The following is a 27,070-nucleotide window of genomic DNA, read 5'->3' as shown; positions in this document are numbered from 1 at the left end:
CCCGCAACTGAGTCCAGGCCCTGCAGTGGCCCCTCGCTCTGAGGCATGGGGCCCTGGGCCTCCCCCAGCTTCACGGACACAGGCCCAGGGAAAAGGAAATACCCCCTAACAGTAACAGCCGCAGCCGTTGCTGACTTTTGTCGAGTGCTTGCTGTTACAGGCACGGATCAGTTAGTTCTGCTGGACTCACCAGAGGCACAAGAGAGTGAAGGTTCCCTCCTGGTTCCCAGGACTGTGAGCTCCAGGTTCCCTGTACTGAATTCGCCCTTTTCTGGGCCACGGCTAGGACAGTGGCCTGCACCGACAGGGGACCCGGAGACCGGGGCTCTTCTAGCTCAGCTTCTCCCCGGTGTGTGACCTTGGGCAGGTCCTTGGTGCCCTCAACTGTAAACTGTAATTGATGGACCACACCCCCCATGGCTTTTATTTCTATTTTAGATGTGACTACATAATATATACAGAAAAGTACATAAAATGTCTGGGTTCGGTTTAATACAGACTTACAAAACAAACATCCATTTGCCCTCAATGAAGCTTAAAGAGACCACCGCCCGTCCTGAGACTCTGCCATGTGCCTCGCTGTAGGAGTTTGCTAGTCCAGAGCCACCCCAGACTGGGGGCTTGCACAGCTAGGATGTGTTTCTCACAGTTCTGCGGACCAGAGGTCAGGTCCAGGTGTCAGCGGGCTTGGTCCCTTCTGCAGCCCTGAGGGAGGATCTGTTCCGGGCCCCTCTCCTAGCTTCTGGTAGTTGGCTGGCAGTCCTTGGCGTTCCTTGCGTTGTAGGTACATCTCCTCGGTCTCTGCCTTCATCCTCACGTGGCATTTCCCCCCTGTGTCTCTGTGTCCAGAGTTCCCCTTTGTATAAAGAAATCAGTCATTGGATTAGGGCTCACCCCAATGACCTCATTTTAACTTGATTACCTCTGTAAAGACCATATATCCGAATCAGTCACATTCTGAGGTCCTGGGAGATAAGACTCCCAACATATATTTTTTGGGGGCGGGGGAGGGGCACAAGTCAACCCATCACACTCATCCTCACTGCCCCAACCCCGCCACTGCAGACAGGGGTAACCCCCGTCCAGAATCTTGTATTATTCCCTCATTTTCTATAGAGTCTTCTTACCTAGGTATGCATTCCTAAATAATAAAGCCGTGTCGTTTTGCCCGTGATCTATGTGAATAGAATCATAAGTCTTTTTCTGCTTGGAATTATGTTTTTGAGATTCACCGTTGTTTTTGCCTCCGGCTCTAGATTATTCATTGTCAGCACTGCATGGGACTTCATTATAGGCCTGAGCTACAGCTTCTTTAGCAGGAATAATGGTACTCCTACATTTTCGGACAAAACCCACAGTAGGAAAATAAATTTATCCTGCAACACAGCATACACACCGTATAGCTCTGAAACAAGCTTCATAAAACAGTACCCGCCCTTCCTAGGTGAGATGCGCCTTTTCACTTCATTCCAAAAGGCGATCTGCCAAACTGGCTGCGTGAGCACCGACAGCTCGGCCTGCAGTGGCCGGGTGCACCCTGGTACGTGCCCGGCTCGGCGGCCCCGTGGTTCTGTGCCCAGCAGGCAGGCCCAGGGCATGGCCCTGCTGCTCTCACCAGGCCTGTTGTCTGCCCGCACGCTCCTTGGCACAAGACCCCTGTGCCGTCTGGTTCTCATCCTTCCATCTGTTGTGACTGTTGGCGTTGCCCTGCTCCTGCTGGGCGTGTTGTAGCTGTGGCCTTGCCCTTGTGGTTGTTGCATCTCACGGCGATGGCCTGAGAGACCAGACCCCTGGGGATATTAGACGTGCACTGTGGCGTTACTGATACCGTCAGGTAGCAGGGGCGAGGGGAGTGTCTGGGACCAGTTTGCTTGGGTGCCAAGCTTGGCCACTCAGCAGCTGCGTGACCATGAGGAAGACATATGACTTCTCTGTGCCTCAGTTTCCTCATCTATACAATGGGGCTCTCAGAGCACCTACCTTACTGGGAGGATTAAGTAAGTCACTACATGTACCGGGAACATAGTAAATGTGTGATATCTGTCCACCTGGTGCAGGCCTCATGAGGGCACAGGCTGAGTCTCTTCTGCCTCCCAGTTGTGTCTCTATTGCCTAGCGCAGTGCCCGGCACGTAGTGGGTGCACATCAGTTACCTGTCAATTAAGTGAAGGGGAGCCACCTTTACCTTCCGTGAAGAAATGTCTGTTCAGATCCTTCGCTTGTTTTTAGCTGGGCTATGTGTCTTTTTATTGCGGAGTTGTAAGTTTTCTGTATGTAGTCTAGCTACAAGTCCCTGATTAGATGCGTGATTTGCAAATATTTTTTCCTAGTCTGTGGGTTGTCTTCAGTTTGAAGTACTGAAGTTTCCAATTTTCATGATGTCCAGTGTAATATCTGTTTTCTCTTGTTCTTCGTGCTTTTGGTGTCACCTCTAAGAATCCTTAGCCCAAATCCAATACCAGGAGCTTTACCTCGATGCTTTCTTCAAAAGGTTTATATTTAGCTCTTACGTTTAAGCTTCCGATCCATGTCGAGTTAATCTTTGTCTATTGTGTGAGGTAAGGGGCCAGCTTCATTCTTTGGTAGGTGGCTGTCCAGTTGTCCCGGCTCCACTTGTTGAAAAAAACAATTGAATGGTCTTGACACTCTGGCCAAAAACCAGTTGACCATAGAGATGTGCTTATATCTGGACTCTCAGATCTCCCCATTGACCTATAGATCTGGAAAGCCACCTGCGGCTCTCACAGCTTACACTCTGCAGCCCCAGAGGCTCCCGCAGGACGCGTTGCCAGGACATCCCACAGCTGCATGCCTTCTCCGAGCAGCCCCTGGAGAGAATCACTTCCCGAATCTGTCAGGGTGACCACTGGGAGGGCCCAGTGTGACGGCCCCAGAGGGCACACGGGGGAGGCTGCCCCAGAGGCATCCCTTCCCTCCCTCCACCCGCAAGCCTGCACATCTCCCAGGGCACGCAGGGTGCAAGGTCCCAGAGCAGGGCCTGTTTGTGCTGGTGCCCCGCTCCTGATTGGGTGGACGCCCTTGGTGTGGGCCAGGGAGGAGGGAGCTTAGGCGGGAGGTGGCTGTTGGGGTGGAGAGGGACAGGGGCCTGCAGGAGGGAAGCACTGGAGGCATCTTCACCAGGACAGCGGCCTTGGGAGGGAGAGCTCCGCACCCATGGGTAGGCGCCCGAGGCTAGCGAGGCTACTGTTGCCAAGCTCTCTCCTGGCATAGCTTCCTTCCCTGTTTTCTTTCTCTCTCTCTCTCTCTCTCTCTCTCTCTCTCTCTCTCTCTCTCTCTCTCTCTCTCTCTCTCTCTCTCTCAGGGGGTGGGACTGGGGGACTTGACCTCCCTCCCTTCTGAGTGCTTGTTCCATGAGGTTGCGGGACTTAGATGCATTAAGAGTCCTGGTCAGTATGTCCTCCGTATAGAACTGTCGTCTCACATTGACTCCAGCCAGTGGCTAAGACGCCCCAGGGCAGCCAGAGACCCTGTGGGGGTGGGATAGAGAGCTGGGAGGAGGGGGCCTGGTGGGAGCCTGGGGACATTCTCGCTTTAGCTTGCAGGGGGAGTTCCAGATTGATGGGCGCTTTCCTGCAGCTACAGCAAGAGACGCACCTGTGCAGAGAACAGCAACGCCGCACCTGTGGAATGCTAAAGAGCTGGGCTGCCTGTGGGTGAGGGAGTGGGGGTGCTCAGCTGGTGGGGTGCTGGCTCAGAAGGTGGGGAAGAGGCCACGTGATAGAGGGGTCCATGGTGCCGTCTCCCGCTTCTCCAGGTCTAAGGCCTTGGAGATGAGTCTTCTAGAAGTGGCAGCCACTGCAGCAACACATGATTGTTAGGGACCTGGGAGGGGAGTCCACTGCTCCCTTCAGGGCCCACACCCCTTGGATCCAGCCCTCAGAGCAGAGCTGGGGGGAGAGCAGAGATTTCTGTAGGGTGGGTGCCCATCTCCTCCCTCTTCGTTTGTTCTCCCCACTGCCCGCCCCTGAGTGGGAACAGAGCTGTTTGCGCTGAGTTGGAGTTGCTCACTGCCTCAGGATTGCGTCAGCCCCGCCTGGCAGGCTGGAGCTGGAGCCTGTTGCTATGGTGACCACTAGGCCTCAAACCAGGGAGAAGGATGAGTTAGTCACAGGGTATGGTTTTCCTTCTAGTGATGCTGTCATGTGATAGGCACATGATCTGTGAGCCTGTATTCCCAGCGCTTCCCTGGGGAGATGTGTCATTGGCTTAGGTGGGCATGATGGGGCAGCTGCCCCCAAAGCCATGTGGGCATCGACCAGCGTGGGTGTGTGTGACCAGAGAACACACGTGACTCCCTGGCCCTTCTGCCTAGTTCTTGGGGCAGAGGGTGATTTGACCAAGATAACCAGATTCTAGGAAAGGGAGGGGTCCAGGATGCAACCGATAACCTGGAACAGAGGGCTGCCCGAATTTCAAAACCTGCCCAGGCCGCCCCAGGGAATTTTTTCTCAACCACTTGACAGAGCTCATCATCTTGCTAAAGATAACAGACTGCTTGGCCAAGTGAGCACAGTACCTCAGTTCACCTCTCTTCTCTCACCTCTTTCCTGTAACGGGAAAGAAGGAAAAGAGTTTATGTTCCAGCCGCATTGGACACCTGCTGTGTGCCAGGCACTGCACTAGACCCTGGCTTATCATTTTACCATCTCCTCAACTCCACACCGGAGAGGAGGTGATGTGTCGCATTCTGCAGTGGGGCAAACCCAGGGACCGACCCAGAGAGTTGCAATGATTTGCCCAAAGAGTTAAACCTAAATCTTTGGGCTTCAAGTCCAGTGTTCTCTTTGATTTCAGATGCCCCTATAACCAGCAATTCCTAGGGTGTCCAGTGGATAAACACACCGTACACTTCCGGTGGGAAAAAACCATGGCAATCTCTCCCCAGAGGAAACCACAGGTCCTGTGTGGGGATTGGCTGACGGGAGCTATTTCTGATTTCTGAACAGGAAGCAGTTGGTGAGGTCAGCTCAGGGCATTGACAAAGCCCGGACTTGGTACACAGGCGAGTTTGGGATTCTGCCTGCAGGGCTCCAGGGGTGAGGACTAATTGTCTGCTGAGTTCTCTGCAGGGAAGGGTTTGGTGAACTGGTCCAGGGTAAGATGTAGAACCCGAGGAGAACGAGAGCCCCTGGAAGAGCCTGACAGTCATGAGATCTAACTGGCTGAGCTTAGGAGGCATGGTCATAGCAGCTAACACTCAGGTGCTGCTAGCACTCTGCATGGTCATAGCAGTTAACACTCAGGTGCTGCTAGCACTCTGCATGGTCATGGCAGTTAACACTCAGGTGCTGCTAGCACTCTGCATGGTCATGGCAGTTAACACTCAGGTGCTGCTAGCACTCTGCATGGTTATGGTAGTTAACACTCAGGTGCTGCTAGCACTCTGCTAAGTGCACTCAGATGAAATTACTCATTTCATCCTCACAGAAACCCTGGGTGTTTAGATGCTGTTATTTCATTTTGAAAATGAAACTGAGGTTAAGTGATGTGCCCAAGGTCACACAGTTGGTAAGAGGTAGAGCTGGGATTCAAGCCCAGACAGTCTGGCTCCAGAGCATGAGCTCTGGACCAAAATGTTCTACTGTCTCTGCTCTTCCCTTCTGGAAAGATGTTAATGAGTTAGTTTGCATGGCCCCCACAGGGGAGTGTATGTGTGTGTGTGTGTGTGTGTGTGTGTGTGTGTACACACGTGTGAACGCGCACACACATGCATCAATATACCGGCAATGGGAGGGAAGGCTCAGGGCTGCACTCATGAGCTTCTGTGTGTTGATGGCTGCACCTGTGCATTGCGGGAGCCCAGGGAGATCTTACCTGTGCTCTTCTTCCCTCCTTGACTCCGTGTCTCCCAGGAGACTGGGTGCCTGCCCTCTCTGGTGTAGAACTGTTATCCGGATTGCTTCCTAACCTCGTTGAAAGGCTCCAGGTTCCCAGGAAGGAGCTCGGATCTGAAACTAAAAGTGGACAGGGGCCCAGGAGGAGCAGGCAGTGAAGGTGGGAGCATGGTTGCCATGCTCTCTCGTGCCTCTCGGTGCTTGGGTAACCTGTGCGCTGCCCACATAATGTGCAGTTGCTTCCAGCCCCTGAGAAGATGCCGGCCAGACTGGGCTTCCTCTCGGTGTCTTTCCCAGGGCCAGGATTGTGGGGACAAATAATAGTAATGATATCAACGGTACAGCCATTACCATCATTCACTGCATTACTTACTGAAGGCACTGCTCTTAGTGCCTTTACTTCGGCTAACTCACTTAACTGTCACAAAAGCTCTACGAGCTGGTGTTGTTATGATCATCTTCATTTTATAAAGGAGGAAACTAAGGCACAGAGAAGTTAAGCAAGTTGCCCAAGATCACACAGCTAAAACGGGGATTTGAATTTGGGTAGCCTGGTCCAGAGCTACCACCCCGACTTCAGAGCCAGTACTATGTCCTGTCATGGCTCCCAGAGGACACCTCCAGACCCTGTGGCTCTTCTCTGGTCCCCACTTCAGAATCTTGACTTCATTTTCCTGGGAGCCTGGGATGTGCCCAGTTGCCTGCCCACAGGCCCCGTGCATGAGATGTGGCCTCTGGCATCAGCCAAGTCCTGGTTTTCATGGGGACTGTGCCGCTTCTCTTACACACACATGCCCAGGCGTGAAAAGGACGTTTCCAGGAACTCTTCCTGGGTGCAGAGGTCATTGACCTTGACCCCTGCTGCTGTAGCCTCATCCCGCCAGCTGTCTGCTCGCGGATGGTCCCAATGTGAATACCTGGGGTGGGGCAGGTCCGCCAGCCCTGTGGGCCCTGGTGTTTGTCTCTCTCAGCCTGTCCTTTCTGCCTGTAGTCTACAGCTGCTCTTGTTTTGAGGGCCAAGTTGAAACATCTCTTTTCCCGTCCACCCGCCATTCCGTCAGCCCCTGGGCCATGTCTGGTCCTAAGCTCGATTCTTGGAGGAGGCTGCCTTGCTGTGGGAGGTGAGGCTGGCTTCGCTTGCTGCCAGGCGGGAGGGTGGAGCTGTGTGGATCTGAGTGGAGGACTTAGGGGTCGTGGGGGGTAAGGGGAAGTTTAATTTTCCGCCGTGACCCCTGGGGGGTTCTGGGTGCTCCCGGAGACCCTTGCCGTGGCCATCGGTTGGGCGTGGGGCAGGTGGAACCCTGCAGTGAGTGCCCAGGTGCTGCTGGATGGGAGAGGAGTATTGGACTTGGAGCTGACAAATGTCTGGCAGCCCCTGCGGAGGGCAGAGCCAGGCTTGTCTTGTGCCAGGAAGTTGGCAGCAAAACAGAAAGGAGCTGTGGAGGTGGGACCTGCCTTTGTAACTCAGAAGGTTGACTCCAAAGCCATCGTTGGAAGCGGAGTGGGCTCCAGGCCTGGTTGAGTCCCCTTGCCCCCTGCTGATTCCCATGAAAGAGTTTCTGTCTCTGGTATTGCTCCTTCCCTGTCTGCCTGCTTAAGAAAAAAAAAAAAAACCTGTTATATTTTATTTATTTTTTAAATTGTGGTAAAATACACATAATTTAAAATATATCATTTTTAAGTATGCAGGTCAGTGGCATTAAGTATATTCACATTGTTGTGCAACCATCACCACCATCCATCTCCAGGACTCTTTTCATTTTGCAAAACTGAAACTCTACCCATTAAACTCTAACACCCCCTTCACACCCCCACCCCCAGCCCCTGGCCACTATCATTCTACTTCCTGTCTCTATGAATTTGACTACTCTAAGTATCTGATGTAAGTGGAATCATAACATTGTTTGTTTGTTTGTTTAATATATTTTTATTGATTTCAGAGAGGAAGGAGATAGAAACATCAATGATGAAAGAGAATCATTGATCGGCTGCCTCCTGCACGCACCCTACTGGGGATTGAGCTCACAAACCAGGGCTTGTGCCCCTGATCAGAATCGAACCCAGGACCTTTCAGTCCACAGGCCGATGCTCCACTGAGCCAAACCGTCGAGGGCTAACATTGCTTTTGTGACTGCTTATTTCACTTAGCATAATGTCTTCAAAGGTTCAATCTGCATTGTAGCTCCTGTAGAATTTCCTTCCTATTTAAGGCTGAATGGTATGCCATTGTATGTATAGATCACATTTTATCTCTCCATTCATCAGTGGACAGTTGGGGTGCTTCCACCTTCTGGCTCTTGTGAATAATGCTGCAGTGAACGTGGGTGTTTCCCAGTATCCTGGGCTTACTTCACCCATCAGCCATCGGCCATCCTTGGAGCTTGGTCAGGATGGGCCCACTGACTCAGCCCCAGGGGAATGGGTAGGTCACCAGAGGAAGGCTTGGCCCCCTGGTGCCAGCTTCTACCAAACACTAGCTAAGGACATTCCAGATTTCCTTCCCCATCAGCCCTCAGAAGAAGTTGCCGGGTTCCTGGTTCTCTCCTGAACAGGAGGATGGCTGCAGTTCACCGTGAGCCCGGCATGGGTGGTGTTAAGAGAAAGGGACGGTCATGCATTGGGATGTGCATGGGGAGCTTCTCTGAGACGGGCCGGCCGGCTGACCTTACATGGAAGAGTTGGGGGCGTGTTAGGGTAGGGCTGATTATGCTGCAAAACCAACTTAGTCTTAAAATCCCCATGACTTACCATCAGCAAGGTTGCCTGCTTGTTCACACCTGTCCATCACAGGCAAGCAGGAGCCTCTGCCCCACTTGTTCACTCGGGGATGCAGCCCAGTGGAGGCTGCACCATCTGGAACCCACAGCCTCCAAGGCCATGCCCCAGGGGAAGACGGAGAATGGGGAGGGGAGCATGAGGCTGACCAGCGCAGTGGGAGTCAGAAGGTGTCAGGGCCTTAAGGAGGGTGTCTGTCTGTGTGTGTGCCTCTGTGTGTGAGTATATGCATGTGCCTGTGCGCTAAGAGCAGAAATGGGCTGGCTGGGGGAATCACATTGCCTTTCCCTAGCGCAGCCCTCACCCGGCTTTGCACCACCTCAGAGGAAAGGTGAAGTTTTAGGAAGAGGCCTTGAACTCGGGGAGGTCCTCTCATTTTTTCTCAGTGGGTGACAGAAGGAAGCTGGAACTGGCCAAACCACTGATCCTCCGGAGCTGGGGGGAGGAGAGGAGGACATGAATTTTGAGGCGCCCTCTAATGGCCCTGTTCAATAGTGGAATTGTTTTTAAGGTCCAGGGAGGCTCTGTGCGGAGAGCAGGCAGCTTGAGTTGAATGTCAGGGAGTCCTGCCTGATAGCAGTGGCAGAGGCACAGGGTGTTTCTGTGGCTGTACGTGTGAGGGGGTGCAAGCAAGTGCGAGTTGGGAATGTGTTGGCCGACTTCTGCAGAGGAGGGGATGGCTTCGCTGACTTCTGCAGAGAGCCTGGAGCCACATGGCTCTGGGATTGAAGGGAGCCCCTGGGGCGGGAGGCAGGCGTCACAGATCCTGATCCTGGGTGCCACCGACGTGCAGGGCAGCGTTGAGAGTCTCATTGACCTCTCCGGACCTTCTATTACTTATCTGCTCTCTGAACTGTCCCTTCCTACTTCTCAGCACTAGATGGAGAGTCATTTAATTTTTCATAAATACCCTGAGGACTCATGAAACCATATATGGGAGAGGGGCTCGGAGGAGGCCATCCGTCCCAGGCGAGTGATAAGTGGGATTGGATTCGAAGGTCATTGTCATAATGGTCCTTTGATTCTGCCTCCTGGCCGCTTCCCCTTCAGCGAGCATTTTTCACCAGCTCGTGGGGCAGGGCAGGCAGAGCTGAAGCTTAAATCACATCAGTCAGGGTCATTACTTGTTTTCGGTTCATGGTGGGTCAGAGGGGAAGGAGAAGGCGAGTTAAAGCTCTTAACTCTAATAAGGGCTGGACTTCCTGTAGGATTTGTCAGCGTAACCTCCCGGCCCCAGACCTTAAATAATTGAATTGGTTGCTATGGGAAGAAATGAGGAGGAGTTTTAGGGCTCAGCCGGACAGTTATGGAGCGTCCACGATGTGTGACTACTGTCCTGAGCGCCCTGAATAATAGGCTGGAAATAGAAAAGGGCCGTCCTTGCCCTCCAGACTCCTGCCATCTAGTGGGGAAGCCATAATATACCAAAGGCCAGATGAATGTGAACTTGACTTTGCAGAGGAATTTACTTTCTTTTTTGTCTGCTTGATGGAATGCTATACCGTTTGTGGAATGCTCTTGTCCCGTATCTCTCTCCTTGCTCTGCAGAGCAGCCCTGGGGAAGGGGCAGGGCAGCGGTGTCATCCATGTACGACGAGAAAAGTGGAGGCTCTCAGAAGGAAGTCGGTAGAACTACTGGTAGTGGAGCTAGGGTGGCGAGTCTTGCTTGGGGTCTGTTCCTCTCACTGTGTCGGGCACATAATGTGGTGAGGAGATGTTTATTGAATGGCTGACTATTGCTCATTTACTCCCGGACTGAACTTTTTTTCCATTCTGGCAAGGTCATCTGGCCATTTGCACCAATATTCCTATCTGTTCAGTGGGCATGTAACTACCTTTCCTACAGAGTCATTTAGAACTTTAGGCCCCTCCTGCTGGGGTAGGAGATGATGTCAAAGTACAAAAAGCAGTGAACTTGACCCAAAGGGCGGGCTTTAAGCTGTGGCTCAGTTGTTTATCAGCCAAGTGGCCGTGGACACGACCCAGGACACGCCTGAGCTTCCGTTTTCCCCGTGTAAAGTGGGAGAGTAATCTCTATTCTGCCATCCTCCCTGGGTTGTGAGGATGAAATGAGATCCCCGCCGTGGGCTTGCTGTGTACACTGTAAAGAAAACACGGTGCGGACAGCGTTTCTGATGCATCTCTGAGGCCGGAGGCTGATGCAGCCACTACCCTCCTACCCAGGGCCCACTGGCAGGCCCCAGCCCCTCGCCCACCGCCTCTGCCCCTGATGCAGAGATCTGAGACCTAGAATTCCTTTGTTTCAGACTTCGGAGCCCGGGCTCCTGATGGCCACGGTCTCTGCCTCCCTCCCCGAGGGAGCCTGGAGGTGGAGAAGCGATCGCATCTCCATAGCAACCAGAGAGGCTGAGCCCAGCATCGGGGGCGGAGCCAGAACCCAGCGCTCCAGCTAGGTGTCCGCATCTCCAGGAATGAGCAGCGGAGGCATCGCTGCCCTGTTGTCCCTTTGCTGAGTTCATTTCCTTGCTCCAGGCCTCCCTGAAGGCCTCACGGTGAGGGGAGGCCACCCTGCGGTCCAGGCGGCTGCTGTAGGCCGAGGCTGAGGGCCCTGCGTGAGTGGGACAGCGGCTGCCCTCCCTGCCTGCCCGTTTACCATCAGAGTAAAGCCCTTTCTGTCCACCTCCTGGCCTCTTCCCAGGCAAACCTCCAAGTCCTTCAAGACTTAATTCAAACCCTGCCTCTTAGAAGAATTCTCCTGTGTCTCTCATTTGGCCCTGCAGATGGCACCCTGAGCTGTCTCAGAGTTTAGTTAGAGTCGCCTGCTGCCCCAGCCACCCCACACCAATTCAATATGGATCTCTGGGTTGGGAGCCAGACACCAGCAGCTTCCAAACTCCCCAGGAGATTCCAGTATGCAGCAAAGGTTGGGGCTGGTGTCTTCAAGTTAAAGATTTAAACTATTCCCTGAACCTGGCCAGTGTGGCTCAGTGGTTGAGCATCAACCCATGCACCAAGAGGTTGCCAGTTCCTTTCCTGGTCAGGGCACATGCCCAGGTTGCAGGCTCAATCCCCGGTGGGAGCTGTGCAGGAGGCAACCAGTCGATGTTTCTCATCGATGTTTCTTTCTCCTCTCTCCCCCTCTCTAAACATCAATTTTAAAAGCACACATATGGAAACCATTCCCTGATGCCTACTGAATGTAGGCGGACCAATGAACAGTTGAGCCTGCCGATGGAGGAAGGCCTTCCAGCCCTGGTTTTGATTTTTCCAGGCCGAGGAGATCCCCGAGAGCACTTACTGCTCCTGAAGGGGTCTGGGGTAGGAATGATAATGGCTACTGTTCACTTAGTGTTGGTCCTGCCTTACACTGCATATGTTTTCTCATTGCAACTCCACAAAAACTCATACGGTATAGTCATTATGAGTTAGCCCCGGAGCTGTTCTCCCACGGCCTCCCTCCCCCTCTGCCATCATCAGTTCTAGGGCAGAAGATCAGTTATCACCTAACATCATCCTTTGTACCACTCCTGTTGGGAGGGCAGAACCATTCCAAACCTAGAGCTTTATCCTGCACTCACAGGTTCTTAGTGTCCAAGAAGAGGTTGGAAAGATCCCCCAAACTCCCCCCACCCCCGCAACCCTGTTTTGGGGCTGGGTGGTACCAGGATGTATTCTGGCTGTGTCCATTGGTCATTGGTGCCAGACAGTCTTAGGAGAGGGTTGTAAACAGCTCAACACCTGTGTGCCTCCAGCTTTTTGGGCACCCCCTTCTCCCCCTTGGGCCTACCAGAGCTTAAGATGGTAGAAATGAGGGTGGGTCATTTGGGTTTGAACCTCCCCCCCCAGGCCAACTCTTCACATCGCCCAAAAGAGCATGTCTCCATGGTCTGTCATTGGTTGGCTCAGACCCTGTCATCTGGCTTGGGCTGCACCCATGATGGGCTTGGAATAGATAACCCTGTGTCCACATGTGGTTCCAGTCTGCGTGACTCCTAGGAGGTGCGGAGGTCATGGGATTCCACCTGCATTGTCACTCAACAGAGGAACTTATGCATCAGGAGGAGTTACCTAAACGTTAGAAATACCTGGCGATGATGCCGCTGGCAAGACCCTGCAGTGGGCACGGTCCCGATCAGTGGTCCCCACTGGGTCCCGCCCGACTCCTAGCCCGATGCGGAGGCCCTCGTGTGCTGGTCTGTGCCCGCTTCTCCAGCACCGCCTGCCCCCTCACCCTCCTGCTCACTCAGTGTTCTAGCCGCGAGGCTATTTATAGCCCCCTTCAGGGGCCCTGCTGTTTCACACTTGGTGCCTCTGCCAAGCCGCTTCTCTGTTGCCTAGAACTCTGCTCATGGCCCCCATCTGCCTGGCAAGCACCCACACATCTTTCGAGACGCAATTAATTATATTAATAATTGCAGCTGAGATTTACTGGGCGCTTGCTGTGTTCTAAGCCTTGGTGTGCGTTACCGGTTTGATCCTCGAAGCATCCCTGCGTGCTCAGTCCCCCCCCCCCCCCCCCCCGTCACCCTCTTTTACGTTCATTGATTTAACTGTTCACGGCCCGTTTGTAAGAGGCTGCCTTGTGCCAGGCATTCCTCTGGGCACGAGGAGGTTCGGCAGCGACGGAGCCTGGATTGGGACCCGAGCCGGGTGACCGGCATCCCTGCTCTTCGCCACAGCAGCTCAGCTCCTCCCTTCCAAGTACCACCCAAGCCCTTCCAGCCACCCCCCCCCCTCCCCACACACACACACACACACACACTGTTGCCCGCTCCCTCCTCTCTGCCTGGCCTCTGAGGTACTTCTGTCACAGCATCTAGGATGTTTGATTGCTTATTGGACGCCTTTCTCTGCTGGGCTGTAGGACATCACGTGGGAATGTGTTCGTTTTAAGGGGCAGAGAACCCAGCATATACGGGCTTGTGTTTCCCACTTAGCGAGGAACGGACAGGCTGTTTGGAGTGTGGCTCCGCACCTCGACAGCATCAGGGAAATGGCTCTGTCCCTTCTTGATCATTTCCTCGTGGCAGCAATATGGCCCCTGCAGCCCCTCCCATCATAGCGGAGTTCGAGGCGGGGAGTCCTGTTTTAATTAGCAAAGCTGAGGCCTTGCCAGAGGTTCTGTTCTCCTTGGGTCTCACTGGTCAGAACAGTGCCAGATGGCCACTCCTGATTGTACGAGAGGCAGAGAATGTGGGTATCTTGCCTGGGGCTGGGCCCATTGCCACCTCAGATAAAGATTAAAGTAAGGAGGGAGGAAGGGAAGATGGATATTAGGTGGGAGACAAGCAGTGTCTGCGAGTGTCCTGGAATGAAGAGGCCATGTGTCCATTTCTCCCCAAGTTCCTAGAATCTGAATGCTTTATGATTGTTTTGTGTTGTTGCATTGAAGGTTTTATTCTATGTACATACAGACTTTTCCCCAAAAAACATAATATCATACTGTACATACTATTATTAACTTCCTTTTTCGCTTAGTAAGATATCCATATAATTTGTAATGGCTACATAGAAGTCTTTCTTGGAGATATATCATAATTGACTCAGCCAATTTCCTATAATTAATCTTTTAGATTGTTTTTAATATTTCACAGTCATAAACAACCCTGTGATAAATACCCTTTTAACTTTTTTATGTACATTTAGAGTTAGTTTCTTAGGACACAGCCTTGGATTTTGCTGGGTTAAAAGCTGTATACGTTATTAAAGCTTTGATACCAGTTACCAAATTGGTTCCAGAAAAGCTGTGGCACTTACATATCCCCTCCAGGAGTTTCTGAGAGTGCCTGTTCCCTGACAACTCTGAGTATTTGTTTTAATCCTTACTGATTTGATAGAAAAAAATGCAAAAAATAGAAGTTTTCATTTTCTTTGTGTGTATGTGTGTGTGTGCGCACACGGTGGGCGTTTGTAGTTCTCTTTTTAATTTTCTGTTTATTTCTCGAACTCATTTAGAAAGTTGAGGTATTCATCATTTTCTCATTGATTTTCAAAAGTGCTTTATATATTCAGGAGACAGTAGGTTCACAGGAGAAGGATGCAACTGAGCTGGACTTGAAGGTTAAATAGAATTTCCCCGGGTGGACAGGGGTGGGGAGGGTGTGCCCGGTGTAGGAACAGCATGTGCGAAGGTGCAGAGGAGGGAAACAGTGTTGTGTGTTTGGGGACTGTATTAATTTCATAGGGCTGCCATAAAAAAAAAAAAAGAAGAATCACAAACTTAGTGGCCTAAAACAACAGGAGTTTATTTTCTCACAGTCTGGAGGCCAGGAGTCCAAGATCACAGTGTTGGAAGATCACAGTGTTGGCAGGGTCACGCTCCCAGCCAGGGCTCTCGGGGAGAATTCTTGCCTCTTCCAACGCCTGGTGACTCCATGCTTCCCTTGGCTTTGGCAGCATCACTGCAGTCTCTGCCTCCACCGTCACATGGCTTCCTTCTGGGTGTGCTGTCGCCCCTTCTGTTGCCTATAAGGACACATCGTCAGATTTAGGACCCACTGAGTTCATCTAGGACAGTGGTCAGCAAACTCATTAGTCAACAGAGCCAAATATCAACAGTACAACGATTGAAATTTCTTTTGAGAGCCAAATTTTTAAAACTTAAACTATAAAGGTAGGTACATTGTTATTAACTTAATTAGGGTCCTCCTAAGGCTTAGGAAGAGTCACACTCAAGGGGCCAAAGAGCCCCATGTGGCTCACAAGCCGCAGTTTGCCGACCACGGATCTAGGATAATATCAATTCAAGATCCTTAATTACACCTGCAAAGACCCTTTTTTCCCAAATAAAGTCACATTCACAGGTACCAAGGTTAGGATTCAGACGTATACATTTGGGGCCTATTATTCTACCCACTACAGGGACCTCGAAGATGTCTGATATCACAGGGCAGCAGACTATGTCCTTGTAAAGGTAGAGTCAGTGACCATGAAGGGCTTTGAACTGAGGAGTTCAGGCTCTACCTTGAAGTGAGTGGGGAACTGTTAAATTTTGAACAGGGGAGAGAGTGTTGGAATTGTCCTCGTAAGCGTTGGTGAGGGTAGAGAGGAGGGTGAGGAGTGGGCATAGTTCGGGGTGTGGGAGATGAGGAGCAGGAAGAGGGAAGAATCTGAAATGCAGCCCCGGTTTCCCACCTGGATGATGTGGCCTAGAAGGTAGAGATGTTCGGGAACCAATCAGAGAGACGGGTCTGCCACCCAGACCTCACCCTGGAATGTAAATTAGATTTGGGGGAGGGAACAAAGTAGGAGTGACAGGCGCCAGGGGATCACCAATTACCCCACTACTTTATTATGAACAATTTCACACACACTGAAAAGTTTGAAGAGTTGTATAGTGAGCACCCACATGCCCATCATCCAGAGTCTGTAATTACCGTTTTTCTGCACTTGCTTTATCACACACCCATCCCTCCCTCTGAACAGCACCAGCCCATCTTACTTTGCATGTGTTTCAGAGTAAGTTGCTGACATCAGTGCACTTTACTTCAACACATAGCATGCATATCATCAGCTGGAGCTCAGTATTTAGTGAAATGCACAGATCTTAAGGGTACTGTTTGATGAATGAATCCGCCCGTGTACCCCAAGTCTCTGTCAAGGTACAGAACACTGCCCTCGCTGGTTTGGCTCAGTGGATAGAGCATTGGTCTGCGGACTGGAAGGTTCCGGGTTTGATTCCGGTCAAGGGCACGTGCTCGGGTTGCGGGCTTGACCCCCAGTAGGGCGCGTGCAGAGGCAGCCGATCAATGATACTCTCTCATCATTGATGTTTCTATCTCTCCCTCTCCCTTCCTCTCTGAAATCAATAAAAATATATATTTTTTTAAAAGATACAGAACATTTCCATCACCCAGAAAGTTCCCTGTGCCCCCACTCCCAGAAGCAACTGCTATTTTTACTCTCTTTCAATCATAGATTAGTTTTGCCTGTTCTGGAACTTCATGTAAGTGGAAGCATACAGGATATGCTCTTTGGTGTCTGGCATCTTTCACTGAGTGTGAGAGTCAGTAAGAGTCATTTCTGTTGTTGCATGTATCAGCGGTCTGTCTCATTGCTGAGCACTATTCTATTGTAAGGATATATAAGGAATACCAATTTTTAAATATATTTTTATTGATTTTATATAGAGAGAAGAAGGGTGAGGGAGAGAGAAACATTGATGAGAGAGAACCATTGATCGGCTGCCTCCTGCATGCCCCCTCCTGGGGATTGAGCCCCAAACCCTGGCATGTGCCCTGACCAGGAATTCAACTGGAGACCTTTCAGTGTATGGGATAACGCCCAACCAACTGAGCCACACCGGCCAGGGCCGGAATACCAATTTTTAAAGGGTGGGCAAAGAGACTCAGAAGGAAACGTGAAGGCAGTAGGAAAACGATCTGGATCAGTTACAATTAGGTTTGACTGCATATAACATAAAAACTAATCAGCAGCGCCTTAGATAACGGGTTTTGTTTTTTTTCTCTGTCATGTAAAATAAGTCCAGAGGTAGACAGTCCTGGGGTGATACGGTGGTTCATTGTGCCATCGTGGGCCCAGGCTCCTCGCTTTCTATGCAGCTATCTTCAGTGCTGGCTTCTATCACCTCATGGTTTAACATGCTTTCCAAACTAACAACAGAAGGAGGAAGTATGAAGAGGACCAAAAACAAACAAACAAACAAACAAACAAACAAAACATACCTTTCAGCCCAAACAATCTCTTTTAGCAGCCTTTCTCTAAGCTCTACACATCTCCTTAGCCAGAACTTAATCACATGGCCCATCCCAGTAGGAAAAGTCGTCTTGTAGCGAGCCACTGGGCACACGGCCACTCTAAATATCATGACACTTATGTTACCGGGAGAGGGAATGGATAATGGTGTCATCAGCCTCCTGTGCCTTCTTTCTTTTGAGACCTGGTGGCCAAGCCATGGTCCACTCAGCATTCCCATCCGTGGCCTCTCGTCAACGAAAGCCCATGCTTGTCAGGGTTCCACCTTCCCACCTCCCCAGGGTTCCACTCTCCCACCTCCCCAGGTTTCCACCCTCCCACCTCCCCAGGGTTCCTTCCTTCTCTGACGGTTGGTTTCTCTGCCTTTCCTGCATCCCTTTTCCTGGTGGGGGTCTCCTGGGCCCTGACCCTGGGCTGTCGGGATCTATGGAGGGTGTACCTCTACTGTTCCTCTTTGTCAGCCTCCCCTGATAAGGAGGGCCATAGAGGATTTCTCTGGAAGGTTAGGGATATTCAGAGGGAAAGAGATGGCATCTGGAGATAAACCAATAGGCCTGGGTTCAGATCCTTTCTGGGCAAATCTTCTCTGTGATCTTGTCTGTAAGTTGGGGATAGTAAGAGCAGCCTCGCAGAGGTGGCTGGGAGGTGAGAAGAGCAGGAGATGCAGGTGCCTGGAGCCACTCTGATGAGGCTGAATCGTGCACACAGGGGGAAGGCTGGCAGAGACCTTCCCGCCCCGCTGGGGCCCAGCCAGCTGCAGGCTGTGCGGTGAGGGCTCGCCACCTTCTCTATTGTCCTTTCTACCTCTGCCCTTGGGAAAGGTCTTGAGAGTCAGGGATCTGGTCCTGTGACCCCCGGGAAGTGGTCAGTGTATAGGAGGGTCAGTGTGGCCTGCTGGAATCTGAACTGCTGGCCAGGCCAGGGTTCACCATCACTAACACTCCTGGCCTTGACTCCAGGAGTAACAGGGCAGCCTGGAGAGATGACAGGTGAACATGATGTTTCGTTTCCTCCTTGTGCTTTTCCAAAGCGAGTAGGTCTCAGCGGCCAGCCAGCCCCCTCACGGCACCAGCCTCGGGCAGACTGGAAGCCGTGGCTCCTCTGTTTCCCTCCGACCCCCTGGAAATAGAGTTGGCTCACTCCCCCCCAGCCTCAGACATAGGCCCTGTGTCCTCTGGGGCGGTGGAGCCTATCCCCCGGGCACGTGGCCTACACACAGCTCAGCGGCCGTGCTGCTTCACACGCGTGCCTACCCTGGGAAAAAAGAACAGCCATGTCCCTTGACAGCTTAATGGGCTGTCAGCACAGGGACTGGAGAGGAAGTCGGCGGGGACAGGTGCCGCGAGGCTGGGGAAGCTCTCAGCTGCCAAAGGGCCAGATTGCACTGAGGGTGGCTGTGGCCAGGCGCCTGGTGACCTGTTGACACCATTCTCAGGCTGCCGGCTGCCCAGGGGCTGGTGTGACGACCGAGGAAGAGGAGTGGGCCCCAGTGGAGGACTTGGCTCAAGCCTCAGACCTGAGACGGGGCAGTGCGTTCCTCTGCTCATTCATTCTCTTCGCTCACGTTTTCCGAGGTCCTGCTGCATGTCAGTCCGTGGGTGCTGGGCACAGAGTGATGACCGAGACACCCAGTCCTGCCCCAGGGGGTTAGGGACACATGGGCAGGATCCACAGGGCCACTAGGAGGCCCTGAGCCATAGGAGTTCTGAGCTGGGGCGCCAGGGAGCACATCCTGGAAGAATAAGATTTGAGCAGATGATGGGACAGGCCCAGCCAGGGGCTGGGAAGGGGGCGCGTGGGAGGGCCCCTCACTCTGCCGCAGGAGAGACCCCCCACTGGTGGGTTTGACCAGAGGCCTTTCTGAGGTGCTGCCCTGCGTCCCGGGGCGGGGGTGGCTGTGCGTGGGCTCTGGAGCCTAAGTGGTGCTGGCAGCCAGGGGGGTTACAGCTCGACTCCCCTAGTCTTTTCTTCCCTCCTTCTCCCAAGGAAGCCTGCATTGAAATTGTAGAAAAGCTGGCTTTTAGGAGTCTGTGTTCAATCGTGTCCCTGCCAGGCCTCGGTGCCGCCTTCTCGCCCACGCTCTGCCAGCCTTGGGTCCCGTCCTGCACGAGGCCTTGTTCAGCGGGGTTAGGGCTCCCTTGGGTGCCATTCCTCAGCGCCCCACCCCGAAACCTGCTCTGCGCCCCCTCTCCCAGGGAGCCGGCTCAGCATACAAGTGGTACCTTAGGAGGAGGGCTCAGGAAGTGACATCGCTTGGCCCGCCCCCACCTCCTTATTCCCTATAAAAAGCAAAATGGTGACTCAGAGAGGAGAGTTGGAAGCGTCCTGCCTCCCGCTCCCACTGTTAATTCTTAAGACTTGGAATTAGGCAGGAGGCAGAGGAAACAGCAGCTTGAAATACACAAATACGCAGCTGACTTGCTATTAAGCAGGTGGCAACAGCGCAACCGCTCCTCCCCGGCTCCCAGCAGCCCCCGAACTGCTGGCGCTCCCCAGCCCCGCGCGAGGGCCCGGCCCCCTGTGCAGCCCCCCGGGCCAGGCTGTGGATGCTGCGGCCAGGAGCATGGCAGCCGGGGGCCGCCGCCGGCGCCCACTGCGCTACCAGTCCCTGGCAGCCCTGGTGGAGGACTCTCAGTGGCCTTTCTTGTTCCTTGTCTCAGACTTCAGCTACGGGGCAGACGACTACGACGCAGAGGGGAATGAGGAGCAGAAGGGGCCCCCGGAGGGCTCGGAGACCATGCCGTACATCGACGAGTCGCCCACCATGTCGCCCCAGCTCAGCGCCCGCAGCCAGGGCGGCGGCGGGGACAGCATCTCCCCCACCCCACCTGAGGGGCTGGCACCTGGGGTAGGTACACCTGCTTTTCCTTCTGGGTTTGGGAAGAGAGGGCTGTGGGGAGGGGGAGGCAGGCACGGGTGTCCTGGGCCAGGCTCTGCTTGGGATGCTGCTCGGGACATTCGGCACTGGCTGTTTTCGGTGCCCTCGCCATCTCTTTCCAGTCCTGGATGCCGCTCAGTCTAGGCTCCCCTCCCACGGCACCTGCTGCTCTCCCTGCCGCCTCTACCAGCCATCTGCTCCCCTGCCTGCTGGACACCCTCACCTCTTCCAGCCTCTCCTCCGGCACCTCTAGCGGGACGGGGCCTTGGGGAGGGCCGGGCTTTCTCTCTGGGCCGGGGCTGGACAGCGGCTGCATGTGTGACCTGCCGGCTGAAAATGTGCAAACGCCAGCTCAGCAGAACAAGGCGGGGGTGGGGGGGGTGGGGGGGGTGGAGTGAGCTGCTGCAGGAGCATTTGCTGAGGTCCACAGGCCCCGCCAGCCCTCTGGAAGGGAACGAGCTCTCATGGTGTCCACCTCAGCTCTTGCTGACTGACAGGAGCTCTGTTCCGAAGAGAAGCATGCACAAGGAATATTAAGCCTGTGCTCCGAGACAAACCCCGGGGCACAGAAATGCGTGGAGGTTTGCAATCCTTGTAATCAGTGCTGTTCCTGGCCGCCGGCACTGGCTCTCTCTGGGCCCAGCTTGTGCGCGTGCGTCTGAGACACATGAGCAAACGAGACAGAAATTCCTGGGGGCTGGTATTCTGAAGTTGGGGAGAATCAAAGCCGCTCCTCCATTTGTGGGGGCACTTGGAGTGCCTGGTCCTGCTGCGGAGAGGGCTTGCTCAGCTGTGTTTGGTGGGGGGTTCCCTCTAATGCCCTCAAGGAACAGTCGCTGAGATGCTGTGAGATACTTGTTCCCCTCCTACCGAGCCCAGCACCCCTCACCCCACCCTGCAGCCAGCCAGGGAGGGCTACCTGGACTCTACCCCCCCTTCCGTTCCTCCCAGCCTCCCTTGGCCACCCTCCACCCCTCTGCCAGCTCACCCCCCTCTTCACACACCGGGGTGGCTGTTATAGCCTTTGGCAACAAGGGCCTTGGCAACCGACTTCCCACTTGGGGGAAGCCACATTGTTGCCATGGCAACGGAGGCCTAGCTCAGTGGCTGCCAGGCAGTGCAAGTTTGGGAAGGGAAGGGTGGGGGCAGGTGGGAGGTGGAGGGGCTGGGGAGGATGTTGGTCAGGTCCAGGCCCCCCATGGCCAGCATTCTGGTGTGTCGCTTTGTGGTCCAAGCAAGGGTGGTAGGTGAGAGACAACCATGTTGGACATGGCGGGCAGGATTTTTGCTGCTGGTGGAAGAGAGTATTCCGGGACCTGAACTGAGGCCACCCGGGAAAGCCAGGGGGAGACTGGCTTTCCATCGCTGCCTTCAGGTCTCTCATTACAACAGGGCTCAGAGACTCTCCCCTCCACCCCGATTTCCCACTGTGAGCAGGTGCAGGGGGAGTTGCTGTAGGGCACAACCCAGGGCCAGGGATGCTGACTGAGTGGAGAGCGTGTGGCCAAATAGAGCCACTTGCTGAAGAGGAAAAGTGTCTTTGCCATTTCCTTCTCCCCTCCCTGCCTTCCTCCTCGCTTCCTGTCCTGCTTCCTCCCCTCATCACAGTACCCCCTGGCAGGAGTGCTTGTCCATCAAGTGTTAGGTTCCCTGGTGAAAGGTACGGTCAGGTACAGTCAGGTACCTTTCACTCTCCAGAGAAACAGGTCACAGGAGCGTGAAAGAGATCACAGGCATCCTGGGAGGGGCCCCTGCCTGGAGCTCTGAGGCCTCCGGGCAGGGACTTCCTTCAGCTTGTGGCTGCCCATTTTGCTTGGTGGCTCTCGAGGGAATAACTTGGTTTGAGGACTTTGAAATCCAGAGATGCTGTAGTGACAACTGACTGCAGTGCTTGGGAACCAGAGGGTTGAGGTGCACACCATTGGCTGGAAGTCATGCAAGACAGGGGTGGAGCATCTGTCTAGCTCGGGGAGCTTATCGGAGATTCCAGCCCAACGGCCCTCCTGCCTCCCCACCTTCCCTCCTGGAGTTGCATTTGCTGTCCTTTCTACTGTGTCACTGCCCCATCTAGTGGACTCAGCAAGTATCGCTGTTTACATTGAGGAGCTGGAGAGAGGTGACCACCTCCTCCTGTGTACTCTGGGGAGCAGTTCGGTTTTGTGAAAAAGGAGAAGACAAGGAGGAAGCGGAAGAGTGAGGCGGGAAGAGAAGAAGAAAGCAGGCCAGGGTTTCTGCACTTGGCTCAGCTCATGTGGCAGGCAGGTCCCCTCCCGGCCAGGCTTCCTGTTGGGGCCTTGGCACCCAGGGGACGGACGTTTAGACCAAATCAGATGATCGTTCTAGCCAGCCTCTGGCAGTGGGGCATTCCACACCCAAATATGCACTCACCTTATGCCTAGAAGCCCAAAGTTTGGTCTTTGTGTTAATCAGGATTCTCCAGAGAAACAGAACCAACAGAGTGAGAGAGTGAGAGAGAGAGAGAGAGAGAGAGAGAGAGAGGTTTTTATTATAAGGAACTAGAGGCCCAGTGCACAACATTCATGCACGGGGGGGGGGGGTCCCTCAGCCCAGCCTGCGCCCTCTCACAGTCTGGGGCTCTCGCAGTCTGGGACCCCTCGCTCCTTACCTCCTGCCACCATCGCTACACTCGCCAGCCCTGAGCCCGGCTTCTGGCTGAGCGGCACTCCCCCTGTGGGAGCGCACTGACCACCAGGGGGCAGCTCCTGCATTGAGTGTCTGCCCCCTGGTGGTCTGTGTGCATCATAGAAACCAGTCGTTCTGTCTTTCGGTTGATTTGCATATTAGGGTTTTATTATAGAGGATTGGTTCACTCAGTTACAGAGGCTGAGAAGTCATAAGATCTGCAGTCAGCAAACTAGAGACCCAGGAAAGCTGATGTATAGTTCAGGTCTGAGTCTGGAACCAGCAGAGCCAATGGTCTTTGACTAGAAAGCCAGCAGGCTTGAGACTCAAGAGCGGCCGATGTTTCACTCTGAGTCTGAAGGCTGAAAAAGACCCATGTCCCAGCTCAACAGTCAGGCAAGGTGAGTTCCTGCTTACTCAGCAGCCTTTTAGTTCTATTCAGGTCTTCAACTGATTGGACGAGGCCCACCCACATCAGGAAGGGCAATCTGCTGTACTCAGTCACCTGAGTCAAATGTTAATCTCATCCAGAAACACCCTCACGGATACATGCTAAATAATTCTGTTCAAATGTCTGGGCACCCGTGGCACAGTCAGGCTGACACATAAAATTAAACACCACAATCTGACTCTTCCAACAGCCCAGAGAATGGAAGGAACACGAGTTCTGAACACATCTGCTCTCTCTAGCTGTGAGACGTTGGGGAAGTGTCATAGCCCCTCTGAGCCCCCGTTTTCTCATCTCTAAATAGGACTAACTGCCTGGCCGGTGTGGCTCAGAGGTTGAGCATCAACCTATGAACCAGGAGCTCATGGTTCAATTCTGGGTCGGGGTACATGCCTGGGTTGGGGGCTCGATCCCCAGTGTAGGGTGTGTAGGAGGCAGCTGATCAAGATTCTCTTATCATTGCTATTTCTCTCTCTCTCTCTCTCTCTCTCTCTCTCTCTCTCTCTCTCACCCTTCCTTTCTGAAATCAATTTAAAAAAATTTTTTAATAGACTACCTGAGAGGATAGACTGGGCTAGCTCAGGTGAGGCCTGCAGCATTGAGCCCGGCTCACTGTGGGTGCTCAGTCCTTGGTGTCTGGGGCCCACAAGACTTTTCTCACCGGCTTTTAGAGGAGTGGGAAGCCGGGAACTAAGCAAGGGCCTGGTCTGATGAATGTTTGCTGGACAGACAGACTGAATCTGCTTTAGCAACCTCCCTTCTGGGGTTGGATCGGTCCTGCCCAGTGTGGCCAGATGAAGCCAGGTCTCCGTGGTGTTGGCAGGACACACACGCTTCACTCCCCTGCAGCCTTGCTCTTCTGCGCGGCACCCCCGACTCCCAGCCCTGCCTTGCAGATACCTCACTCTCCCCAAGCCCAGGCCGAGCAGAGCTTCCTGCAGGGCCAGACCACTGATAACTGGTGGTTCAGTTCAACTGAGAGTGAGCCCTGGGAGGAGGGGCAGGCTCTCCAGCTCAGCTGACGGCGGGGGGTGGAGGGGTAACCCATCCCGCTGCCAGGACCATGGTCTTACAGAAAAGCTTGCTCCCCACACACAGGCTGTGGAGTCCTTAGTCTGCCCTCTGGGGAGGTGCAGTAAAAAGGGGCCACAGGGGAGAGAGAAACGCTGGGCGTTGTCTGGCGCTGCCCCTCTGGGCTGTGTGACCTGAGGGATGTCAGTCACCCTCTCTGAGCTCGGTTGTCCTCATCTCTAAAGTGAAGATACTGCGCATTTCCTCCCTCCTGACCTCACACAGCTGTTGGGAGGCTCCCCGGAGGCAGAGCGCTTTGTGAATTGTCACGTCTGCATACGACTTAACTAGGAATTGCTCACTGTCAGACTCATTCTGTAGTTGCCGTGGTACCCACAGCAGGTCCAAAGGGGTCTAATAAAAGGCTGCACTGAGCGGTTCTGACTCCAACTTACAGGAAAGTCCAAAGATAAGGATGGGGGGAGTCCAAAGGACCACCATTGTCATCCTTCTCATCTCCCTGCCCTTCTCCTCCTTCTCCTCCTCCTCTTCCTCCTCCTCACAAATACTTAGATTTTTGCCGAGCCTTTTACATGGGTTGCCTCTTTTGAGGCCAACCACAACCCTATACGGTAGGTACAGTGATCATCATTTCACAGTTGAGGAAACTGAGGTGCCAAGAATTGACTTAATTTGCCCAAGACAAGCCCGTGGCCAGACATTGAGACTCGGTCTTTCTGACGCTGCAGTCTGTGGTGCTGCCAGGTCCGCTCAGACACCATCTCCCTTGTGAAGCTTTCACAGCCCATCCCTGAGCCCCTCCCTGTCTGGGAAACACGCAGTTACTGCCCCGGTCATCCCCGTGGCTCTCGACAGCAGCTCCCAGGAGGGCCCCTCGGGGTGCTCCCCTCGTGTCCGTGGAAGGGAACTGAGAAGCCCTGGATGGCCAGGGAGGAGGGAGGGAGGGCGGGCAGATGCAGGCTTAGGGGGTGAAGCTGGGGCAGGCCTCTTTTCTCCCTCGGTTCCTGCTGAAGACTCGGGGTTTGAGATTTGAGGTTACAAAACAAGGAGTTTGCACCTAGGTGAGTGGAGAAGCCCCGTGGAGAGCGGGAGCCTCTGGGATTGGGTCCCAGGCTGCTCGCTCCCGGTGTTCAGGCCTGGGTTGGGGAGGCTAGCGGCTCCTGTGGGCTTCCTGCCTCCCGGCATTTCCCGCTGCCGCTGGAATCGGAGACAGGCTTACGTTCCTCAGGTTGCCGGCCTCCTGTCTGAGCAGCCTTGCGCCGTCTCTCCCTTTCTGGATCTTTGACCCTCGCTGCAAAGGGGTGGCTAACTGGCTCCTCCTACGTGCCAGGTGCCACCTAACGCCTCCAGCCACTTGGGGAGCCAACCACTTAGTTTGTAGATGAGGAAACTAAGACTCAGGCGGGGGTGGGGGGTCCTTAGCTTGTCCGAGTTGAGAGGGAGGTCAGCAGGGAGACAGTGCCCTGGTGGCGACCCTCAGCTCCATCGAACACGGGCCTCCCTGTCCTCTCTGGCCCACCCCCGCTGCACCCCTGGCTGGGGCTGGTCTTCCCTGGTGGAGCACACCTGGCCCTCCGGGCGCCTCCCGGTCTGGGCTCTCCTGCCCGCCAGTGTGCGGGGATCATAGTTCATGAGTGTATTTCACATCTGCCAGTCAGGCTGCTTCCAGAGTCGTGTTTATCCCATGAGGGTTTGCTGGTCTCCCACGGGCCCAGGCACTGTGGTACGAAGGGGCACCCAGCCAGACCCGTGCGACCCTGAGCCCTGGAGTCTGCGGGGGTGGGGCAGGGGCTGAGTGGCCCACGGAGTCACACCAGTAGGTGCTGAAATGCCCCTGTGAAAGCCCTTCGAGGTATTGGCCGCACACAGGTGAGCCGCCAGGTGACGGGCTGGATGGCCTGGGGCTCCTGCTGGGGCAGAAGGGCAGAGAACGTCCCACCCGCAGGCTGCCTCCTATCCCCAGGACTCGCCCTTTCCCATCAGCGTCACCTGGTGTCTCCACTAGGGGTGCCGGGGCTTTCTTTTGCGTGGAGGATGCTCTTGTCGGCTTTTTCTATCTGGGGGGCCACACAGACCCCTCCCTCCTGCCCGTGTGCAGAAAGGAGAGGAGGAGGAGAAACTCTCCCATAGCACTCGCTGAATGCTGGGCACCGTTAGAGCACTTCATAGGTTTCGACTCATGGAGCCCTCACCACAACCTAGTGAGGGAGGCGCCATCATGGCCCCATGTTGCAGGTTTTGTGGAGCAAAGATGTCGCACAACCCTGCTAAGGTCCCACAGCTGGTTAGTAGGTGGGGGCGCTCGAGCAGGCAGAGCACCCTCGGAGTCGCTCCCTGGGTGGGCACCTAGCTCTTCAGGAGCCCTGGCCCTGGCTGCTCTGGGACCCTCCCCATCCCTGCTCTAGTCCCTGTGGCTCTGCTCACAGTGGCATTCCTGCCGGCAAAGGACCCTCCTCTAGAGGGCGCCACCGTGGGGCTTCAGGGCACCAAGACCCCGTTGCTTGGAAAGAGGTTAGAGTTGCCTTCAGCCATTTCCCACTTGGCCATATTCTGCCCTCCCTTCTCCCTGGCCCCCTGAGGGTGTTCCCTTTAAGCCCACCTTGCTGGACACCGACTTACCACCAGGTGTGTGAGCTGAGGGAGGAGGGAAGTGCTGGCCCGCTCTGTTTGGCACTGACTGGTAAATGCTCGCCCTCCTCCCTCCTCCCTCCCCCCTCCCCCCTCAGGGCCTGGTTTCTGCTTCCGGAGAGTGTCTAGAGCCGG

General features: G+C 54.2%; 1 protein-coding gene across 3 annotated transcripts in view; it reads left to right on the top strand.

The window, feature by feature from the left end:
- ABR (ABR activator of RhoGEF and GTPase) overlaps positions 1–27,070 on the top strand; it is a 185,973-nt gene that overhangs the window by 62,163 nt on the left and 96,740 nt on the right. For all 3 annotated transcript variants that reach the window (XM_059669224.1, XM_059669225.1, XM_059669226.1), the window contains exon 2: positions 19,967–20,154. In XM_059669224.1, the coding sequence (XP_059525207.1) occupies positions 19,967–20,154 (188 nt within the window). The remainder of the gene's footprint in view (positions 1–19,966; positions 20,155–27,070) is intronic.

The sequence above is a fragment of the Myotis daubentonii genome, chromosome 16, assembly GCF_963259705.1.
Source record: "Myotis daubentonii chromosome 16, mMyoDau2.1, whole genome shotgun sequence".
NCBI lineage: Eukaryota > Metazoa > Chordata > Mammalia > Chiroptera > Vespertilionidae > Myotis > Myotis daubentonii.
Note: the sequence above shows the minus strand (reverse complement) of the source record. Positions and strands in the feature narration are given on the sequence as shown.